Source organism: Furipterus horrens, unplaced genomic scaffold, assembly GCF_987537825.1.
Source record: "Furipterus horrens unplaced genomic scaffold, mFurHor1.1.pri manual_scaffold_10, whole genome shotgun sequence".
Classification (NCBI taxonomy): domain Eukaryota; kingdom Metazoa; phylum Chordata; class Mammalia; order Chiroptera; family Furipteridae; genus Furipterus; species Furipterus horrens.
In genome coordinates, this window is record NW_028327180.1 from 34,829,836 (window position 1) to 34,849,992 (window position 20,157).

At 37.6% G+C, this 20,157-nt stretch overlaps 1 protein-coding gene across 1 annotated transcript in view; it reads left to right on the forward strand.

The window, feature by feature from the left end:
• KIF13B (kinesin family member 13B) overlaps positions 1 to 20,157 on the forward strand; it is a 172,005-nt gene that overhangs the window by 36,259 nt on the left and 115,589 nt on the right. Inside the window, exon 3 of the mRNA XM_090289006.1 lies at positions 17,963 to 17,975. Within this exon, the coding sequence (XP_090145132.1) occupies positions 17,963 to 17,975 (13 nt within the window). The remainder of the gene's footprint in view (positions 1 to 17,962; positions 17,976 to 20,157) is intronic.

Genomic DNA, 20,157 nt, shown 5'->3' on the forward strand with positions numbered 1-20,157 from the left:
ATTTATATTTGGCTTTCACTGAATGCATAGGAAAAGTCTAATCTTAATGTTTAAAAAAATTCATGAACTTCTTTATCGTTCTTATTTAATTATTTTTAAAAACTCAGCATACCAGAGTTCATACACATATTAACCCAAGGAATACCACGTGTTTATCATACTCTTTGTTGTGTAAACAGCTTAGTTACACATTAACTTTTATTATTACAAATTGATGAGAAACAGCATATTTTATCCTGTCCTTTATCCATTTTAAATTACTAGATGTATATAATTTAAATCTCAAATTACTTGCTAGAAATCTCTTACAAAAATGTATTCCATAAAATAGTTCTCTTTGAAATGAATGTTAAGCTTTTGTTTAGATTTAAAAATGAGGTCAAGTTGTTTTATAGAAAATATGTTTGATTTACCTCATTATTTTGATACTAAGATAATCAAGATTTGATAAGATGTGTAAGATAAAGGTTTGATAATAAAGCCATATTCTACTTAGATTATAGGTCAGACTTTTCCATAACTTGAATCAGCTAAATACACAGCGTCTTGTTTGGAGGAAAATATTTAAAGCATATTATAAGATGAAATCAATTTGTCACATAGTATTATTTTGTCAAAGGTATAATGCAGGTTTGATTTTTCTCAACCCTCTCTGAGTTTCAGAGGTTAGGCAGAGTTCCTCTAATGAACTTGATAAGTTATGATAAAGTCTTTGGCATGTATCTAAGAAGCTGAGCCAATAGTACACTGTGGCTCTGGTAACTACTCCTTTTGTAAGTCAGGTAGTTTTCAATTCTTTACTTTTAGGAGACCTAACTGATTCATTAGCTTATAGAGCACTAAAAATAATAGTTGATGTTAGATCACTATATGTGTTTTCTGGGGGCATGTACCATGGCAGGAGTGCAAAGACTTGAGTGATGTTGCTATAACACACCTTCTAGTGTCATCCTCTATATTTGAGCAGGGTTTTCAGTGCTTTACTTACATTAAAAAAAAAAAAGGCTAGATCTTATGCTCATTGATCTTTCATTTTAGTTATGTCATAGTCATCCCATGGATTCATTTCATTAAAAGAGGTTTTTCCAATACAGTTTTTACTTTTTATGTTTGCCAAAATTTTAAATAGTCCTGGCAGGGTGGCTCAATTGGTTAGAGCATTGTCACAATATGCCAAGGTTGTGGATTCAATCCCCAGTCAGGGGACATACAAGATCAACCAATGAATGCATAAATAATAGAACAATTAATCAATGTTTCTCTTATTCTTTCTCTGTCTCTCTCTCTCTAAAATATATATAAAAATTTTTTTTAATTGAAATGTATTTGTTTTGTTCTGATCAGTCATGTACTAGTAATTGTATCAGTAGCTCAATGCAGAAGAAAAGTAACTGGAGAAATTAAAAATTTTGATTTATATGGATATTTTTGCAGAAAAGAATGATGGGGTCATTAACAAAGGTCTTTATTTACATTAAGATAAAATACTTTGTGGAAAGTAGAATGGAAATATTAGTTCATGGGGGGCAGAAGTGAAGATATAAAATTATTGGCTATAAAAGTGTTTTTTATTTAAAAAATAGTTTATTGTATCAGTAATAAAATACCATTACCCAAATTTACAAACATTTATGGTACTTGTATACCAGCGGGTATATTAAAGGAGTTTTATTTAAAAACACAGTATTTCAGAAATTATATCCTTTTTAGTTATTTAAACTCATACTTGAAAATTTTTATATGACAACTTAAAAATGTACAAGGACTTACAAGGTTTTTTTGTGGGTACATGAGCAAAACATTTGACAATAACTCTAGGTAATGTGTGCATACCTTGATTTATTACTCTTAGACATATATTCATTGACTTCCTGAAGATTTTAGCTTATATGCACAAGCTTTTTACCTCTTTTCCTCCTGCTTTTTATATTATCCCTGTTTCTTCTGTGATGTTTTTACATATTGAAACCTGTATTTCTTACTAAATCAATTTTAAACATTACTCCTTCACTTTCTATTCTCTTTCACAACCCAATTACTTTTTTCCTAAGTTCACATTATTTTATATGTCTATATGTGTGTATCCATCTGTACACCTACCCAATCTTCCTGCTTGCCCATCCATCCATCCATTCATCCACCCACCCATCATCTATTCATCTCCGTGTTAAACCAGGTAGTGTTTAGGATTGCTTGTCCTTCTCTGTGTTCATTATCAGAACCCACAGGTTATGATGGAGTGTATAATAGCATAAAGTTGAAATAAAAGTCTCATAAGTTCCATCAGTTGAATCAGATTGCACCACATTTTTGTTTGCTTTGTATTTGGACCATGACTCACCGGAATAGCTTTTATCTTTTCTGCTATTTTGTTTATTTTTTATTCTGTCTTTAGTATATTCTTAAACTAAAATTCTTAGCTATACCATTCTATTAATTTTCTCCAAAGATCTGCCTCAGAGCCTTCTGTCTTGTGGTTGCTCTCTAGACCTGCTCCTATATAACAGTTATCTGGAACTCAGTGAGGAATAATTTACATTTTCTGGCTCTTTTTAGTTTTCAGACCATGGTTTCTTAAGGAAACTGGTAGTTTAGAGTCTAATGTGTAACAATATGGGAAGGACAAGATGTTGACAAAGATATACATAGAAAAAGTGGTGTCTGGAGATTTGAGGAGAGACTTGTAAGGGAAAATTTTACTTTAGGCAGGATGTAGCCATGGTTAACCTAACTCCTAGCCTTTCATTTCAATAAACATTCATTGAATACCGACAATTTGGCAGGCACTCAGCTAAATTTAGGTGCTGAGATATCAGGATGAAGGAGCTGATGTGGAGGCAACTGGCTTTAGGAGCACCTGTAAGCAGTTGATACAGTGTTATAACAAAGAGTTAATACATGTTATGAGGAAACATTCAAGGAGTTCTTGGAACCTTATATTTTCATCCTTACTTGCTGTGAATTCTCTTGTCCCAGCCAGTAAGCACAATGTAACTGCCCCTAATGTCCCAAGACCAATGGATGTTTCAGATAGGAAGCAGGTTTAAGAAGTTCACGGGGGAATCAACTGATACCCATAAATGAGGGCTGGAAGTTTAAAAAAAAAAAAAGGATGGCAGAGGTGGTATTAGGAAAAGCGACCAAACTTTAACACTTATAATTAGTGAGTGACAGATCCAATTAATACAGCAAAGCGTAATGAACTGTTGGGCAGGGGTTCCTAACAGCTCTCTATCCTGGAAAAAAACCATACTCTTGCAAATGAATTTACAGTTGGGATATGCCTGGGGTTATTTTTAAACCAGACACCTAGTGCCTTGTCTCCTCTGGACCAGCTCTTATTCTGGAATTTTCTCCAAACTAGTTGACCATAAAGTAAAATAAGACATTTGCTTCATCTTATCACCATAGTCAAAGGCATTTATCTCGTCTTACTTTTGAAAGAGCTTCTTTCTGTTGGGGTTTTAAGAAGCCCATACACAACACCTCCTTTATTCTCCACCCCAATTCTGAACTGGTAGTTAGAGGATCAGCAAGATAAAGAGAGGAAATATACAACTCAAAAATTAAAACACTGCCCTGGCTGGTGTGGCTCAGTGGATTGAGTGCCGGCTTACAAACCAAAGGGTCGCTGGTTCAATTCCCACTCAGAGCTCATGCCTGGATTGTGGGCCAGGCTCCCAGCTGGGGGTGTGCAAGAGGCAACCAATCAATGTATCTCACACGGTAATGTTTCCCTCTCTTTCTCCCTCCCTTCCCCTCTCTCTAAAAATAAATAATTAAAATATTTTTTAAAAAATTAAAACACTAACATGTGCTACTTTTCATGTGCCAGGCACTGTTCTAATCTTCATAGCAATCCTAGGAAATGGATACTCCTGTTTGTTGTCTACATTTTGCAGATATGGGACACTGGAGCATGGAGAGGTTAGTTGCCCAAGGTCACATAGTAAGTGGTGGAGCCAGGATTTACAATCAGTAGTTTGATACCAGAGGCCAATCTCTTTACCACTGTTTTCTCCTACCTCCCATTTTACCTCAGCTACTGATAAGAGCTGTTGGGGCTTTAGGGCCGTTGGCCACATGGGCTTCCTGAAGCTGCACCTCTCATTACAGTTTTATCCAAGCAAGCTGGACAACTGCAGACCTCCCATTTGGTACAGAGGAGGAGAACCCCTGTACCTTTTCTCTTTAACACCACTGATTTGATCATTTCTTCTTCTTTTCCTCAGAGCAAAGGGGCTTAGAGACATTAAGAGTGTTACTTAGCCTGGCTGCTGTGGCTTAGTGGATCGAGCGTTGGCCTGCGAGCCAGATGTCGCTGGTTCGATTCCCAGTCAGGGCACATGACTAGGTTGCACATCAGGTCCCCAGTTGGGGGCGTAAATGAGAGGCAACCACACAGTGATGTTTCTCTCCCTCTCTTTCTCCTTTCCCCTCTCTCTAAAAATAAATAAAAACAAACAAACAAATAATTTTAAAAATTAAAGAATATTACTTTTCCCACATGGAAAAGTAGTTTTCCCACATGGAAACAGGGAGAATGAGGGATAAAATATTCTCTCCTTAGCCCTCTCAGTTCAAGACCAAGTCTTTATGGGGGAGTTACCTTAGGTTGGACAAGAACTGGAGAAGGGGCAACCTTGCCCCAAACAAGATTTTAACTAAGCACCTGAAGATGAAGCTTCAGCTGTGTGCCTGTATATACTTATCCCCATGGCTTTTCCTTGTTTATAGCCCACTTTCTCATGTTGCCTACGTTATTTGAAGACAAGAGGAAAAAAAAAACACAACAAACAATAAAACCCAAATCAGGTCATTTTAAACAAGCATCCTTTCTCAGGTTTCCTGGAATAAGCCAAGTTGTCTTTAACTTGTTCTCCTACACCATTTGCCACAGAGAAAGAGAAACAGAATGTTAAAGTAGAAAGCATAGTTTTAAAATGGGAACTTATGTTTGAATCCCAACTTTGTCACTGAACAAATGATTTAACCTCTCTGTGGTATTATTCCCTTATTATTCTATAAAAGAGAGTGTAAGACCTACCATAGGGTTGGTGTGAAGATGAGAACTCAATTATACTAGGTGTTTGACATATAGTAGTAACAAAAAGTAGTGTCTATTGTTAATAAAGATGAAAACTACAGACTTGGTGAATGCTTATAGAATAATTTCAGCAGTTATACGAACAACTTTTTTAGGCAAGTCTCCTTTCACTTCTGGCAAATGGGAATACTGATTAATATTTAGGAATTTCATGTGATTATCTTCAGATACACTCATATATGAAGGTGAGTGCACAAAACAACTCTGCAAGTGTACCTCCCATGTACAGTACTGGTTACTTACATGTTATGTGCAAATTGAGTTTTAATTTTAAGAATTCATATCCTTATTTACTTTTTTTTCCAAGAGCCTAAATTTGCATTCAAAAGCTTCCACTGCTTTTTTTTTTTTTTTTTTTTCTTTGTCTTTAAACTAATGCATTCAGAAATTGCTGCTTTCTTCAAAACATTTTTACTTGGTTGAAGAACACCATAAGTTCTGAAGGTACACTTTAAGAGTTGATTGGCTATATGAAATAATCAAAGGATGTAGGTGTCTTTTTTTGTCTTCTCTTAAGGTATTTCCCATGTCCTTGTCCCCTATAGTCTCTCCTTCCTCTGTGTTGCACAAAAATTAATGTTTTTTTCTAGTTTTTTAAGTAGGCTCGACAAGTCTTTATAACCTAGCTACCTGTATCTCTCCTGCCCGCTTCCCCACATACCACTTAGTCTACTTGGGGACTGGAACACATTTCCTCGAGGTTTGTTTGCCTATTCAGGAAACCAGACTTTGTGAAGGAAGGAAGAAAGACCAAAACAAAAACATGAAAACTAATGCTGGGAAGGAAGAGCCACTGACTTTAGCAACTTGGTCCCAGAAAGAAAACGCAGTATTGATGATCTCACCAGACCTACATATTTTTTTATTTTGTCCCTTCAACAGAGTATTGCTTCCCCCTTGGTTTGAATCCCCAATCTAGTGTTTAATTGTTGACCTTGAGCACGGTACTTAATCTTTTTGGAGCCTTCAGTTTCCTCACTTGTAAGATGAGGAATATAAAAGGATCTATCCTTTAGGGTTGTTGCGGGGATTAAAGAAAAGTGCCTGAATGCCTTTGCAGTACTTCTTGGCTCTGGTAAGAGGTCAGACATGTATTGAATCTAGATTTGAAGCCAAGCCTAGCTCCCAAGCTCTGGCCCCTGCCCTGCTTCCCTTACGAAATTGCTCAGCATTGTGACATAGAGGATGCAGGGGGTAGCGCCACCTGATTACTGAAGTAGCAGAGAGGTCTGATGAGGTTAAGTGACTCCTAGGATGACAAAGCTAATGCAAAGCAGAACAAAAAACTCAACGAGAGGTTTCTCACCGCTGCTGTAGAGTACTTTTCCCTGTAGCATCATGCCATGAAGACAAGATCTTTAATATCAAACAGTTTGTTACTTTATCAGCTGCACTGAAAGCTTCTTGGGACTTCAGCTGTTAAATCTCTGGTGCCAACTGATTATAGATGCTTTAGTAGTTGGACTTAATGCAGTAATGTGTGCTGTCATAATGTGTGCTGAGTCATCCAGTGTGGCTATTAGTGAGCACTAAAATAAGTTTATATGTATTGCCCTTGGTCCAAAAAAGATTGACCTGAATTTTAAATAGGCAGTTTTGCACATATGGACCATAAAACAGCATTAAATGTGAAGGTAAATAGATGCTGACCATATGACCCCACAGCTTTACTCTTAGGTATCCGAGGGGATAAAAACTAATGTCTTCACAAAAACTGTGAAGGAGCTAAAAGGTGGTTAGAGAAATATCAATTGCTTGCCTTCCTTATGTGCCCAAATTGGGAATCGTACACACTCGGACTGGGGAACAAACCCACAGTCTTCTGGTTATGGAACAACGCTCCAACCAACTGAGCCACACTGGCCAGGGCTGTGTTATTTCTGAGTGCTCATTAATGCAGGTCTAAAATGAGGATATTAGTACTATATGATAAATGTAAAGTACTTAACATAACGCTTAGTGCTCAGGTGTTATAATTCTGTGTACATGCACACGATTCCAAGTTAGAATTGTTCAAATTGAATGAGCTATTGCCCCTACTTTCACTGGAAGTGAGACACTGGAAACACCTCATGGGTAATTTACTTGTGCGTTGCTGGATCTTGGCTTGTTTTTAAGCTTTGTTGGGTTGGGGCCAGAATAGCCTCTATAGGAGAGTTTAGCCCTGCTCCTAATTTGTGGCTTTTCTGGGCTCAGTACCAAATGTTCCCTAGTGTTCAAGATCTTTCCAATGTGTTTGGTTATAACTCTTGTCCCGTGTAGGCTCTGGAAATTGTTCATTGTACACCTTCTTGTCTAGTAGTAGTTCTTTCCAGGATAGTGTTTATGGCCTCTGGAGTCTCACCCTCTGCCTGAGCAATTTGGTATTCAGTCAAAGACAGGAGAGAACCCCATGTAGATTCCTTTGTTCTTTCTCTAGATTTCTGCCTTCTCTCGGGCCAGCAAATTCCAGCTGCCTCAGCTCTCAGATTTCCCGTATCTATCTCTGGAGAGGTTGGAAAAGGTAATATTTTAGAGAGCCTTTCTTGCTTAAGTAGTTTGAATTTTATCTTGTAGGACAGCAGTTTCGACTGCTGTGCTGCAAGAATTTTTAGAACATGCAATACCTGACTATCTAGTCAGGGGCACTGACCTCTTTCCCCTTAGATTATCAAATAAAAAATGATAACAGCCAACACAACAATAGCTGTCGGGTGCAAATGAATCAAAATTATACCTATTTTTTTTCAGATCAGCAAAAAATATATTTTTTGGTGCGCCAGAGGATTTTAGTATTTAGCTTATGTGTGCCATGAGATGAAAAAGGTCAAAAATTGCTGTTGAAGGATTTTAGGCAGAGTTAAGACCTGATCAGATATGTGGTTAAGATACATACGGAGTGAGTGAAGAATTACAGAGAAGAGATTGGAGGCAGTGAGAGCACAGTTAGGGACAGGCTGGAGGGAGATGAGATAAGGCACCGCCATGTCTACTGCCTAACCATACAGCTCACTCCATCGCTTCCCATAGGCCTCTGTGCAAATGTCCTTCTGTGAAGCTTCTCCTGACCACGGTGTTTAAAATGTCTGCTCCAGCTCCCCTCCGTATCCCCCTTCCCTGTTTTATTTTTTCCACAGCACCATTATATTACATATTCGTTAATTCATTTATTCTATTGTAATAGAATTTAAAATCTTAAAGGGCTAGGGTTTTCATCTGATTTGTTAACCAGTTTCTTCAGTTCCGAGGTTAGCATCTGGCTTACAGTAGATACTCGGTAAATTCTACTGAATGAAAAGAGTTAATGGGTTTGAGAGACATTTCAAAGATGAAAACCATATCCCAGAAAAGGGGTAAACACAGCAATCTTCAGTTAGTTAACTAAGCAGTTTATGCCCTCGTAAATAGTGAACTATTTAGTTGCAGAATGTTTGGAAATTGAGTTTCCACATAAGGAAGCTAAGGAAATCTTTGCCAAGCAATGGGTTTGGAGAATAATTTTAGTAATGGTGTAGAAACTTCAAGTTTTTGTCAACCTTCTATCTGACTTAAACACTTAGTTAACATTGCATCATGCATCAAAATTACAATAATGATATCTAACATTTATTGAGTGTAGACAAATATATGTGCACCAGGCATATTGTAAAGAAATTCATTCATCTAGAATTTGGACTTAAGTTGGAACGTTTATTGTAAAGAGAAGGGTTTTAGCTTTAATTTTTTTTCATAGCTATTAATTCTAATGACATTACTCCTGCAGATGACACTTTGGGTTCCTGGTTTAGGATTTGATAGGATTATGTGTTGGGGTGAGCAGGCTCTTGAAGTGTAGTCCTGATATGATTGTGATGGCATTCCATGTTAGGTTCTTGGGACTGGATTTGGAAACAGTCTCTCTGTTGGTATGAATTTGTGAGTCTCCAATTTCTTGATTATGAAGAAAATCCTGTTCTACTTTCTTTCTTAATAGCAGGAATTTAAAACTCAGCTGCCTGCCTGGCCGGTGCATGTGGAAGATAACAGTGTCACTATGTGGGAATTTAGGCCTAGTGTTTCCAGATCTTCTGAATTTTCAAGATAACTGTAATGTGAAATCTTCTGATTTTCTACTTTGCTCAATACTAGGAGGACTAAACGAACAAACAAAATATAGTTGTGGGCTGTATTGAGCCTGTGGACCTTGAGGGTGTGACCTCTGGTTTGTACACTGAAGTATGGATCTGGGTTGAGAAAGGCTGTCAGGATGGGAGAGTTTGTTAACTTCATATTCACGTAAAACCTTTTCCAGATAAATCCAGTTCAATCAAGGAGAAAGCCAGTCACATTAATACAATCAAGAAAACTGGAGAAACATAGATTTATAAAATTGAAACCTCAGATAACCACAACTACTGAGAGAATAAAAATTATAAGAGCTTTCTTTGCTTGGAGTCTAAGAATGGTTCAATAATCTATCCTATTCTCTGTATATGCCTTGAAGTTATTTTAACATGTAATTATTGAAATGAATGTATATTACTCTGATAGCATAGGGTGTGAAATACATTTTATAAAAACCCCCACAAATGCATCAATATTGACTTAATTCTTTGGTCAGATTTAAACTTTCTTATAAGTGAAAGTGGACAGTGGATTAAAACTTACTCTATTTGTGTGTTTGACAGATGAGAAGAATAGGGTGATTTGAAAATGATAGCTTGAGTTAATAGTGTATATCGTCGGCAGCCGTCCGTCTCGAGAGACGATGGTGTAGCTTCTTAAGAGTCTATCTGCACCGCCGAGAATGGCTGTGCAGTCCGACTCGGGAGTGACACGGTATCTGTCTCCTCCCGTGTTGAATCGACATCTTGCGATGACGCTGGAGTGTCCTCTCCAGTGAAGCTGAAGCTACAGAGCCTGGGTAGGGTGATATGGAGGGTCTGCTGTTGCCCATGCAGCAGACCCCCCCTCTCTTCGCAGCTGAAGGATCCAAGGGAAAGACGGAGTCAATACAGCTTGGCTTCAGGTGCGCCGCAGGAGTTGCCGGTGTTGACTACAACGTCAAACCGCCTTAGGGACTCCGGCTCCGGATTTTCTGTCGGGGTTTACTCCCTTAGCCTTTCCCCTGAAGAGGTATGCCGCAAGGCAGCGGAGGTTTTTTGGAGTCAGAGTTTTCCTTCTCTGATGTGCCCTGACTGGAAGATCGAACCAGCGACACTTAGCTCGCAGGCCGACGCTCAATCCACTGAGCCAAACCAGCCAGGGGTTAATAGTGTATATATTCTTTGAATTATGCTACCCCAATATGTGGCAATTTGAAATTATGGTATTTATAAACCAGGGTTTTCATATTTCCCAAGTTTTGTGATTATGAAATACACCAGTTGTGGTTCAATGGTCATCATGTTCTTTGGAGTCCCTGTGTCCTCAACCAGTTGTAGTTTGTGTGGGTGGGAGATTCTAAAAGAAGAGTTGTCAAACTGTCTTTTCTCTTGCTTTAAAAAAGTTTCTCCAAGGACTATATAAGAGACAGTAACCTATATGTCTTCCATTTTTTTAAGGCCCCCTCTCTCATACTTTCTGGTATACTGACCACCACTCATTTCTGATCTTCTGTTGCCTCTGTGCGTGCATTGTCTGTCTTCATGCCATGTGTTTCATTTATAATTATCTCCTAGTTTCATTGAAGGTGGAATTTGTCTTTATTATTTGCTCTATTGTTTTGGGAATAATTTTAGAGAGCAGAGATGGTCGTGGAAATGTTTTTATTCTTTAAAAAAATTTTTTTTTTGTTCTAGAAAGAGGGAAAGGAGGGAGAAAGAGAGGGAGAGAAACTGATGTGAGAGAGAAACATCAGTTGGTCCCCTCTTACATGTGCCTTGACTGGGAATCAAACTAGTGACCTTTCGGTTTGTGGATGATGCCCAATCGACTGAGCCATACCAGCTAGGGTGGAAATGGTTTTATTTTATCAGTTACACTGTGACTGAGATAACACAAGGGACCTAATTTATATTGGATGTTTAAGAAAGATACAGGTAGGGAAATAATAATTAAGCTGTGAAATGACAAATAAATGGGAGTTAGCCCCAAGATTTCAAGGCAGGAAGAACATCATGTATTAAGCCCTGAGACGAGGAAACTGGGGACACTGGGCCAGTTAGAAAGGAAGATAGTGCAGGATGATACAAGATGCGGTTGAGACAGAGGCAGGGGCCAGGCCAACTCGCAAGCTTAAAAATATTTGCTGAATAAGCGAAAAGCCTCGCATTGGTAAATGCAGAACGACACGCGCTGTCCTTTAGAAGCTTATAGTCTAGCTGAACAGATGACCCATATATTAAAAAGTTTATATCATGTGACAAAATGATAGGTAATACCTGAGCAGTAGAGATCATTTTGACTTATAGGAACTGGGGAAGAAAAACTCTCTTTTGGTTTAGGGTTTTTGTAAAAGGAAGAATCCTTCAAGAATGAAGGAGAATCAATTTGATTTGAGTTTATCTCACATGAGTAGGACTTAAATAAAGAGTTGTTGGTGGGAGTGGCATTATCTGAATGTAGGTCTGTGGAATACAGGAAGCTTGCTGGTGAGGAGGAGCCTTCTTAAGAGTGCGATGTGGATGGAGTAGGATGCTCGAACTGTAGCTTGGGCTACCTCTGGTGTACCAGTGGTCTGCAGGTGTCACTGATAGAGATGTTGAAATATAACTGGTTAAATGCTTAGTGTTTTCTTGTTGTAAATAAAAAGTTATGCAAGTAATCCTGTGTGATTTCTCATTCATTCTACATCCTCATTAGATGCTTTTCTATTTTTCTCTTTAGAGAATTCCACTGATGGGAGCTGACTTTCTTAACACCGTGCTAATCATTCTTTTTATTAAAGAATGTCCCTTTTCTTTTAACTTTCTCTAGCAGGTCCTACTTAGGTCTACTCTCTGAAGTGACTTAGAACAAGTCTGTTGTGCCCCTCACCACACCGCAGGTGTGTGAGTCTCCTTGCCTCTGGAGTGGGGCATCATGTCTTCCTTTAATCTTTTCTGGTCCAGGCTACATAGGTCCGGTTCTCTGAGTTCTTCTTTCAGTGGTGGCATTTTCAAACCCCACTATATCCTGAATGCTGTTCTCCAAAATACTCCACTCCATCAATGATACTTTTAAAATTCTTAAGAATAGAATAGAGTATCCATATATCAAGGAAACAATGAACAGGGGCTTTTAGTGATATTTGTACTCCTTAAAATTTGCTAGATAAGCAAATATTGATAAGCTTCCTTTGTGAGTCTAGTTAGTGTCTAATTTTTCAGTCAGATCAGCTTTATTATGTGAAAAACACACTGGGGGAGGTGTGACAGAGAAAATAATGATCATCACACAGATTGTTGTTTGGTTGCTGGTACTACCAGCTAAGTCCAAAAAAACAACAATATCATTACGTAGCTTGGCCCTTTTAGAATAAGCTCTTTGTGATCTATACATCCGTTACAGAGTGGGGTGGAGTGGGATCTTGTTAAAAGAGAGATTCCAAATATCCTAATTGTGCACATTTCAGAAACATAAATCTTTAAAATTAAAAGAAGTGATAATATTTGCATATAATGTTTGATTTTGGTAGTTGACAGCAGGAATTGATTTTCAACTCATCATTCTACTGACATTGCTTTGTGTTTTACACATACAAAATACTTTGTGGTTTACTTTTGGACCCAGTATTAATTTTATTTTTGTAATTGTCAGGAGTATTAATAAAAATGAACAAAAATCACTAACATATATAAAGTCATCATTAAATTTCTTCTTCATAGGGTGGCATTCTAAATGTTAGGAATGTAATTTGTCTTAATTTTCTAGTGTCATTTATTATTTAAATGAGAAATTAACACAAGCCAGGTCATTGAAAAGAAGGAAATGAGTAGATTATTCATAGATAACAGTTCTCTCCAAAATACACAACCAAATCATTTGTTGTTTCCCAAGACAACCTCTTGCTAAAATGCACATCCATCCCTGTTGGTTCACCTGGACTGTTGACATCTTCAGTAACTAGGTAGTCACCATTTGGGAAATAGCAATTTTCGCAGGCAAGACTCATCAGTGGATGCTAAAATTTGTGGGTGAAAGTATGAATGATGAGAAATTGTATTTATATAGTTTCAAATTTTCCCCCAAAAGAAAAATGCACAAAGGAAAAACTAATAATGTTACAATGGAGAACCTAGGAGATACAACCGTAACTGAGTGGTCAGATTTACCATCATCAGTAGTGAGGTGTGGACATTATCATGTGCCTTCTGGTATGATACACTGAACAGGGTGCAGCAGTACTTCTGGGTTGCGCTTGCTGAAGAGCATAACCTGAATTTAGTTAGGAGGAGGCATTAGACCCAGATTAAAGGACATTCTACAAAATCTCTGGCCGGTATTCCTCAAGTGTCAAGGTCGTGAGAGTCAAACTGTCCCATATTGGAGGAGATGTGACAACCGCATGTGATGTGTGATACTAGACCAGAAAAAGGACATCAGTGGGGCAGTTAGCGAAACAAAACAAAACAAAACAAACAAACAAATCTATATATGTATATATAAGGTTGGTTCTATATCATTTAATAAATATTGTTAATGGTTAATTTCCTGGTTTTGATCATTATAACTGTGGTTATATGAGGTGTTAATATTTGATGAAAGGTACACAGGAATTCTTTGTACTATTTTTGGAATTTTTGTAAATCTGAAAGTATTTCCTTTTTTCCTTTTAAATTCTCACCCAAGGACATGTTTATTGATTTTAGAGAGAGAGGAAGGGAGGGAGAAAGAGAGGGAGAGAAACATTGATGTGAGAAACAAACATCAATTGGTTGCCTTTCCTACTCGCCCCGGTTGGGGACAGAACCCACAACCTAGGCGTGTGCTCTGACCCTTCAGTTTGCAGGATGATGCCCAACTAACAGCCACACCATTCAGATCTTTCTCTCTCTTTTTTTTTTTTAAGTTTTTTTTTTTTTTTCCTTGAGTTTAGAGAGAGGAGAAGAAAGAGAAAGGGAGAGAACGATTTGTTGTTCCACTTATTTATGCATTTTTTGGTTGATTCTTGTATGTGCCCTGACTAGAGATCAAACCCATAACTTGGGCGTATCGGACTAGTGCTCTAACCAACTGAGCTACCTGGCCAAAGCTGAAGGTATTTCAGAATGAACTTAAGCCACAGCCACAGCCACAATATAAAGGAATTCAGCTAAGACTTGCCTGCTTTTACCTTGTGACATCTCTTTTGACTTGCTAGGGGTAGTTTTCTTTGCTTCCTAAATCTCCACTGTTATCTGGGTAGCTGAGGTTTCTTATTAAGGAATTTTGGGATAAGCAAGGCATTCCTGGATTGGATTGCAACTACGTTTTGACAGGTTTTGTTTAATTAATTAATTTACTTATTTATTTTTGTACAGAGCTGTAATTACATCTTTGGGTTTCCAATGACTCAGTAGGTTATTTGAGCGTTACTGTTGTAGCACCGGAATCCCTAGCTGGAAACTTAACTCTGTAATTAATTTACTGGTTTGTTTCTGTTTTTATTATTGTGTTCTGAGTTCAGGTTAGTCCCAGGAATTCTTCTGCTCTGTGTCATGTATTATTGAATTTCATGTTTGTTGGTTGTCGCCTAGAAGAGCTGATTTTTATATAAAAATATTTCATTTAAAATTGAAATATCATACCAAATATCTTATTTTTCTCTCAGAAGAGACAGTTTGGAGTTTTTGTTAGTATAATGAGTAAGTAAATGTCTACTGGCATAAGCACCAACTGGTAACCTTTTATTAGGTAATAATTAGAATGGAAGAAAGTAATACATGGAAATGTTTCTGTTAGCAGGAGCAGTTGTTAATATATGACTCATAGATTCTTAAATCTAGAGGCTGTTTTGACCACTGTGGAAGAGGAAAGGAACATGGACTTGGGATTCAGGTGTCTTAGCTTGCATCCCAGATTCATTCCTGCTTATTATTGTATCTTGGATAGGTCATGGAACTTTTGAGAGTCTTAAGTTTCTTATCTGTAAAACTGGAATAATAAGAGCATCTTGCAAAGTTATTGTGAGAATTAAGTGAAGTAGCATACAGTGTGCCTGGTCTAACGTGGGCATTTCATGTATGCTTCCTCTCTTCTCACCTGCAGCTACGTTATAACTAAGCTGTCTGCAATTGATGAGAATCTGTTTTGCTTATAAAGACTTGTTAAAAGGTGATAGCATATGTCAGTAACCTCTACCAGTATTTCACAAGTCTTTTCCTAGGGAAGTTTTTCCATATCTCTTATTCCAGAGAAATTATTTTATATGTTAGCCACCTTAGCTATTACTCCAAAATCTATTAGACAAGTCTTACTCATCTGTGAGATGTTCCTTCATGTTTTAGTTTTCTTGTTTAAATCATTTGATACAAATGGCACATTAAATTTATTTTAGGAGAAAATCTTCTGAGACAAAGGGACAAGAAATGTACAGACAGTTGGAAGGAAGCATTTCCATGTATAGTTTTCTTTCAAGTGTTAGGTTTGAGTTGGCACTTTGATCCTCTGAGAGAGACCAGCTATTCCCAAAGTTTCAGTCATTGTTCCTATTTCATTCTAGTTTTAAAAGTACTTTAGTTTGTTTTTAATTTTTCTGATTTTGATGCTGTACTGTTGTTTTATATGTGACTATTATTCTGTTTAATAATTAGACACTGAAGTGTTTAGAGCTGAAAGGGCATGCCTGCAACTTACTCTCAGGTGGTTAAGAAAAAATGATATACATGTATGTGTAATTGCTAGCTATATATAGAGGAGGGGAGAGGGAATGAGGGGGAGAAAGATATAGTAGCTGTGGCAATGTTAACGATTGGTGAATTTGGGTGAAGGAAGTTCTTTGTGCTTTCCATATAACTTTTTTCTAAGTTTGAAACTATCTCAGAATTATATTAGATTGCGTTATATTCCTGTACCCTGAAGAGATGTGAGTGGCAGTTTTGTAGGGAGGGAGGTTAGAAGCACCTGGGGAAGCGCAGAAAATAGGGAATAAATGAGTAATTCAGTAAATTCACTGGCAAAATAATTAAGATTAGTTGTTCCTTTAACGTAACCTTTTTTTCTAAGCCAGAACAGCATTCATTTCATGCAGAAGGCTCTGTATAGATACAGAGTAAGCTGCTGCTCTATCAAAACAGAGAAGACTGGGACTTCCGGTCAATATGGAGGCATAGTAGACATGCTTGGCCTCCTTGCACAACCATGAGAAGGATCAGAATTAACCTCAAAACAGAAAACACCCATAATTGCCAGAAAATCAAACTGTATGGAAGTCCGACAACCAAGGATTTAAAGAAGCCATATTCATCCAGATGGGTAGGAAGGGCAGAAGGGACAAGGTGTGGCAGCAGTGGCTGGCAGAACAGGCAGCTCCATATTCACGGGTGGTGGATAAAGAATCAGGAGAAATACCTTGGGAGTGAGCGATCCCAGCCCCAGGCCAGACCAACAGTGAAGGGAAGGAAGCCAGGTTTCAAATCAATGATCTGAAACATAAGGAAGAAATAAACATTCGACCAGAATAGAATGAAAAAACAAGAATTCAAAAAAAACGAGATAATAAGAAGACCCTGGGACATCTCCAAAAGTGCCAACATCCGAATCATAGGGATGCCAGAAGGAGAAGAAGAAGAGCAAGAAATTGAAAACTTATTTGAAAAAATAGTGAAGGAAAACTTTTCTAATTTGGTGAAGGAAATAGACATACAAGTCCAGGAAGCCCAGAGAGTCCCATACAAGTTGGACCCAAAGAGACATGTCATAATTAAAATGCCAAAGGTTAAAGATAAAGAGAGAATCTTAAAAGCAGAAAGAGAAAAGCAGGGAGTTACTTACAAAGGAGTTCCCATAAGACTGTCAGCTGATTTCTCAAAAGAAACTTTTCAGGCAAGGAGGGACTGGCAGGAAGCATTCAAAATGATGAAAAGCAAGGACCTACAACTAAGATTATCTAGCGAAGCTACCATTTAGAATCAAAGGGCAGATAAAGTGCTTCCTAGACAAGGCAAAACTAAAGGAGTTCGTCACCACCAAACCCTTATTATATGAAATGTTAAAGGAACTTATTTCAGAAAAAGAAGATCAAAACTATGAACATGAAAATGACAACAATTCAGAACTATCAGCAACAAAATCTAAAAAGTAAAAACAAAAACAAACTAAGAAAACAACCAGAATAGGGGATCATTTGGAGGGTTATCAAATGGGAGGGGGAACAGGGAGAAAGGGGGAAAAGGTACAGAGATTAAGATGCATAATTGATAGGTACAAAAAAGGGGGATGTTTAGAATAGTACAGTAAATGGAGATGCCAGAGAACTTACATACACAACCCATAGACATGAATTAAGTGGGGAATTGCTGGTGTGAAGGGGGGGTACCATGCAGAGGGAGAGAAGGGGGAAAAATTGTGACAACTGTAATAACATAATCAATAAAATGTACTTTAAAAAACAGAGAAAACTAGTTGGAAGCAAAATCAGATGATAAAAAGTAAAGATTTATTAAAATGTGTATTTATGAGACATACAAGGGTAAAAAGTATGTATAAGGCAGAAATATCAGTACTTTAAAAATTGTCGTGCTCAAGTAATCTTTTTTATACTAGTGAGATACAAGTTAGCATTTTACCCTACTAGTTAATAGATAGATATTAACTGATTCTTTATTGTAAATTGCTATTTGATTTCAAAGTTAATATTTTATACTTTTAATAAAAATTTACATGATGTTTATTATCATTTTCTGTCCTCAAAAAAGAGTCTTCTAAACTAAAAAAAATTTTGAACCTTCTCTGTTTTCTTTCATGTCAACGATGACATTTCTTTGGGGAACTCAGAAGCCAGCCAAAGGTAAGAGATTTGGTGTGTTATGGGATGTTTGTAAACACCTTAGGTGCCTATTTTTGAAGTACCAGTAATTTCCTTCTCAGAAGCATTTTCTCCCTGTCCCTTTTGTCAAGGTAATGCAAGCTGTCCGCGTGTTCATAAATCTGAAGCCATTTATTGACATAGGAGGGCCTGGAAGTTTATGGAAAAACTGTACTTGTACTTTGACCAATTATGGCTGGTCTCCTGGCAGCTACAACACAGATTCCTTTTGTGCTTTGCTGTTCACCATGGGTTGGCTCAAAACTGGTCATTCCAAACTGTGGTCAGAACTGTGCTAGGCAGACTCATCCTCCTAGGACGGCTGGGGACACATTCTCAAGCCAGCAGAGGCCTGCCCTGGCCCACAGCTTCCTCACAGGAACATGGTTTCATCTTAGTTTTGAGCCCAGATTCTAAAGAAACGTCAGTGGGCTGCGTCAGTTCCTGTATCCCAGGGCATTTACAGGTGTGCCAAAGTGGGCACCAGGACTATATTATTGAATTGACCATTCTCTGAAGTTACTTAGAACTTATCAGGAAATTCAGATTTTTATCTGCATTCTTGGAATTTTGTTTTTGTTTTAGAGTCTGTGGTTCAATTGTAATTCCATTCTCTTTTATTGTTGCTAAAATATATATAGACATGGCTGTTTGGCACTCTGAATGATCTAAAATATAGTTTAATATGGCACTCATTTCGTTATATATGTAAAACTAACTATTAGTTTTACCTCATCTTTTTTTATGTTAAGGTGCTGGATTATTTTTGTTATTTTTTGATGGAGCAGGGGCTGGAGATTGCAATAAAGATGTGAGGAAACATTATATGATTATTTTAAAACTTCATGCTTTATTTAATTCAACTGTATATTAATGTTTAGAGAAAGTGTGTTGACATAAAAACTATTGAAGGGCCAACACCACATTATTAACAGTGTTTACCTCTAGGGAGTGAAATGCTTCGTGAATGGAAGGCCTTTATTTTTTGCTTTATGCTTCTGTGTTATTTGACTTTGTTATAATGAATGTGTTTCTTCTCTGTTACTTGAAAAAAATGTTATTTTTTTAATTTTTAAGGAAAAATATTTATTTAGAAAGAAAAGAGCTTGTCTGCTTTAGGAGATCCATGGCTGGAAGATCCGTATAATAATTTATAAAATTGCTAAAACTTAAAGAGGACCATTCAGTGTTGTTAGTAAGTAAGAACTAAGTGTTCATTAGTTTCCAACTTTGTACCAGGCTGTGGGGCTTTCAAAAAATTAGGAGAATAAAGCTAATTTAGACCAGTAGCAGAGAACCTCGTGGTAAGCAGGCTCCTGGCTGGGTTCAACTCCCAGGTCCCTCCCCTGCTAGCCACCAGGTACTTAACTTCTTTGTACCACAATGTCTTTGTCCCTCAGTGACCTAGCATGGAGTTACACAGCTGTATATAGTTATATTTGTTATAGTTACTTTAGTGATAACTTCTCTACTGGAATTGGGAATAGGAAGTTCAGCCGTTTAAGAATCCCTAAATTAAAAAGAGAAAGAAAAGAAACCAACTCATAATAATGGAGAGAGGAGTGCCATTCAGAGCCCGATCTTTGGTTAGTACACACGTATGGTGATGGGACCGTAGAAGTGAGGAGATCAGGTTCCAAGAGAAGAACCAGGATGATTTCTACTTAACCTTTTTGAGAACAGAATTAAATAAAATGATCAGTGATGAGAGTTGAAAGCTAAAACAGAAGAAACTTAATTTGAGCTTCACATTTCATTTAATCTTATCATGCTGAAATGATGCTCATCCTGGCTGATGAATGTATTTTGAAAACAACCCCTACCCAAAATTTTATACACAGTCCTTTGGGACCGCCTTCCACCTTCCTTCTTTTCCTGCTGTCCCTGTTGGAGGACTGCTAGCATAGTGAACCACCACCATTATAGATAGATACATGTTTAGCTCTGGAAAATTATTGAGGATTAGTAATGTACTGCATGATACTGCAGCTGAGGGGTAGCTTTTGGGCTGAGGGCCCTGCCTCCTGGGTGTTATCAGCCATTGGGCTTCTGCTTGCCTTCCTGGCCTATGTTCTTCAGCACTGCCTGTTGGTCAAAGTATGGGTGGTTTGACCCTTCCCTGCTTCGAAGGCGTTTTTATTTGTATTTAATCAATTAATTTACT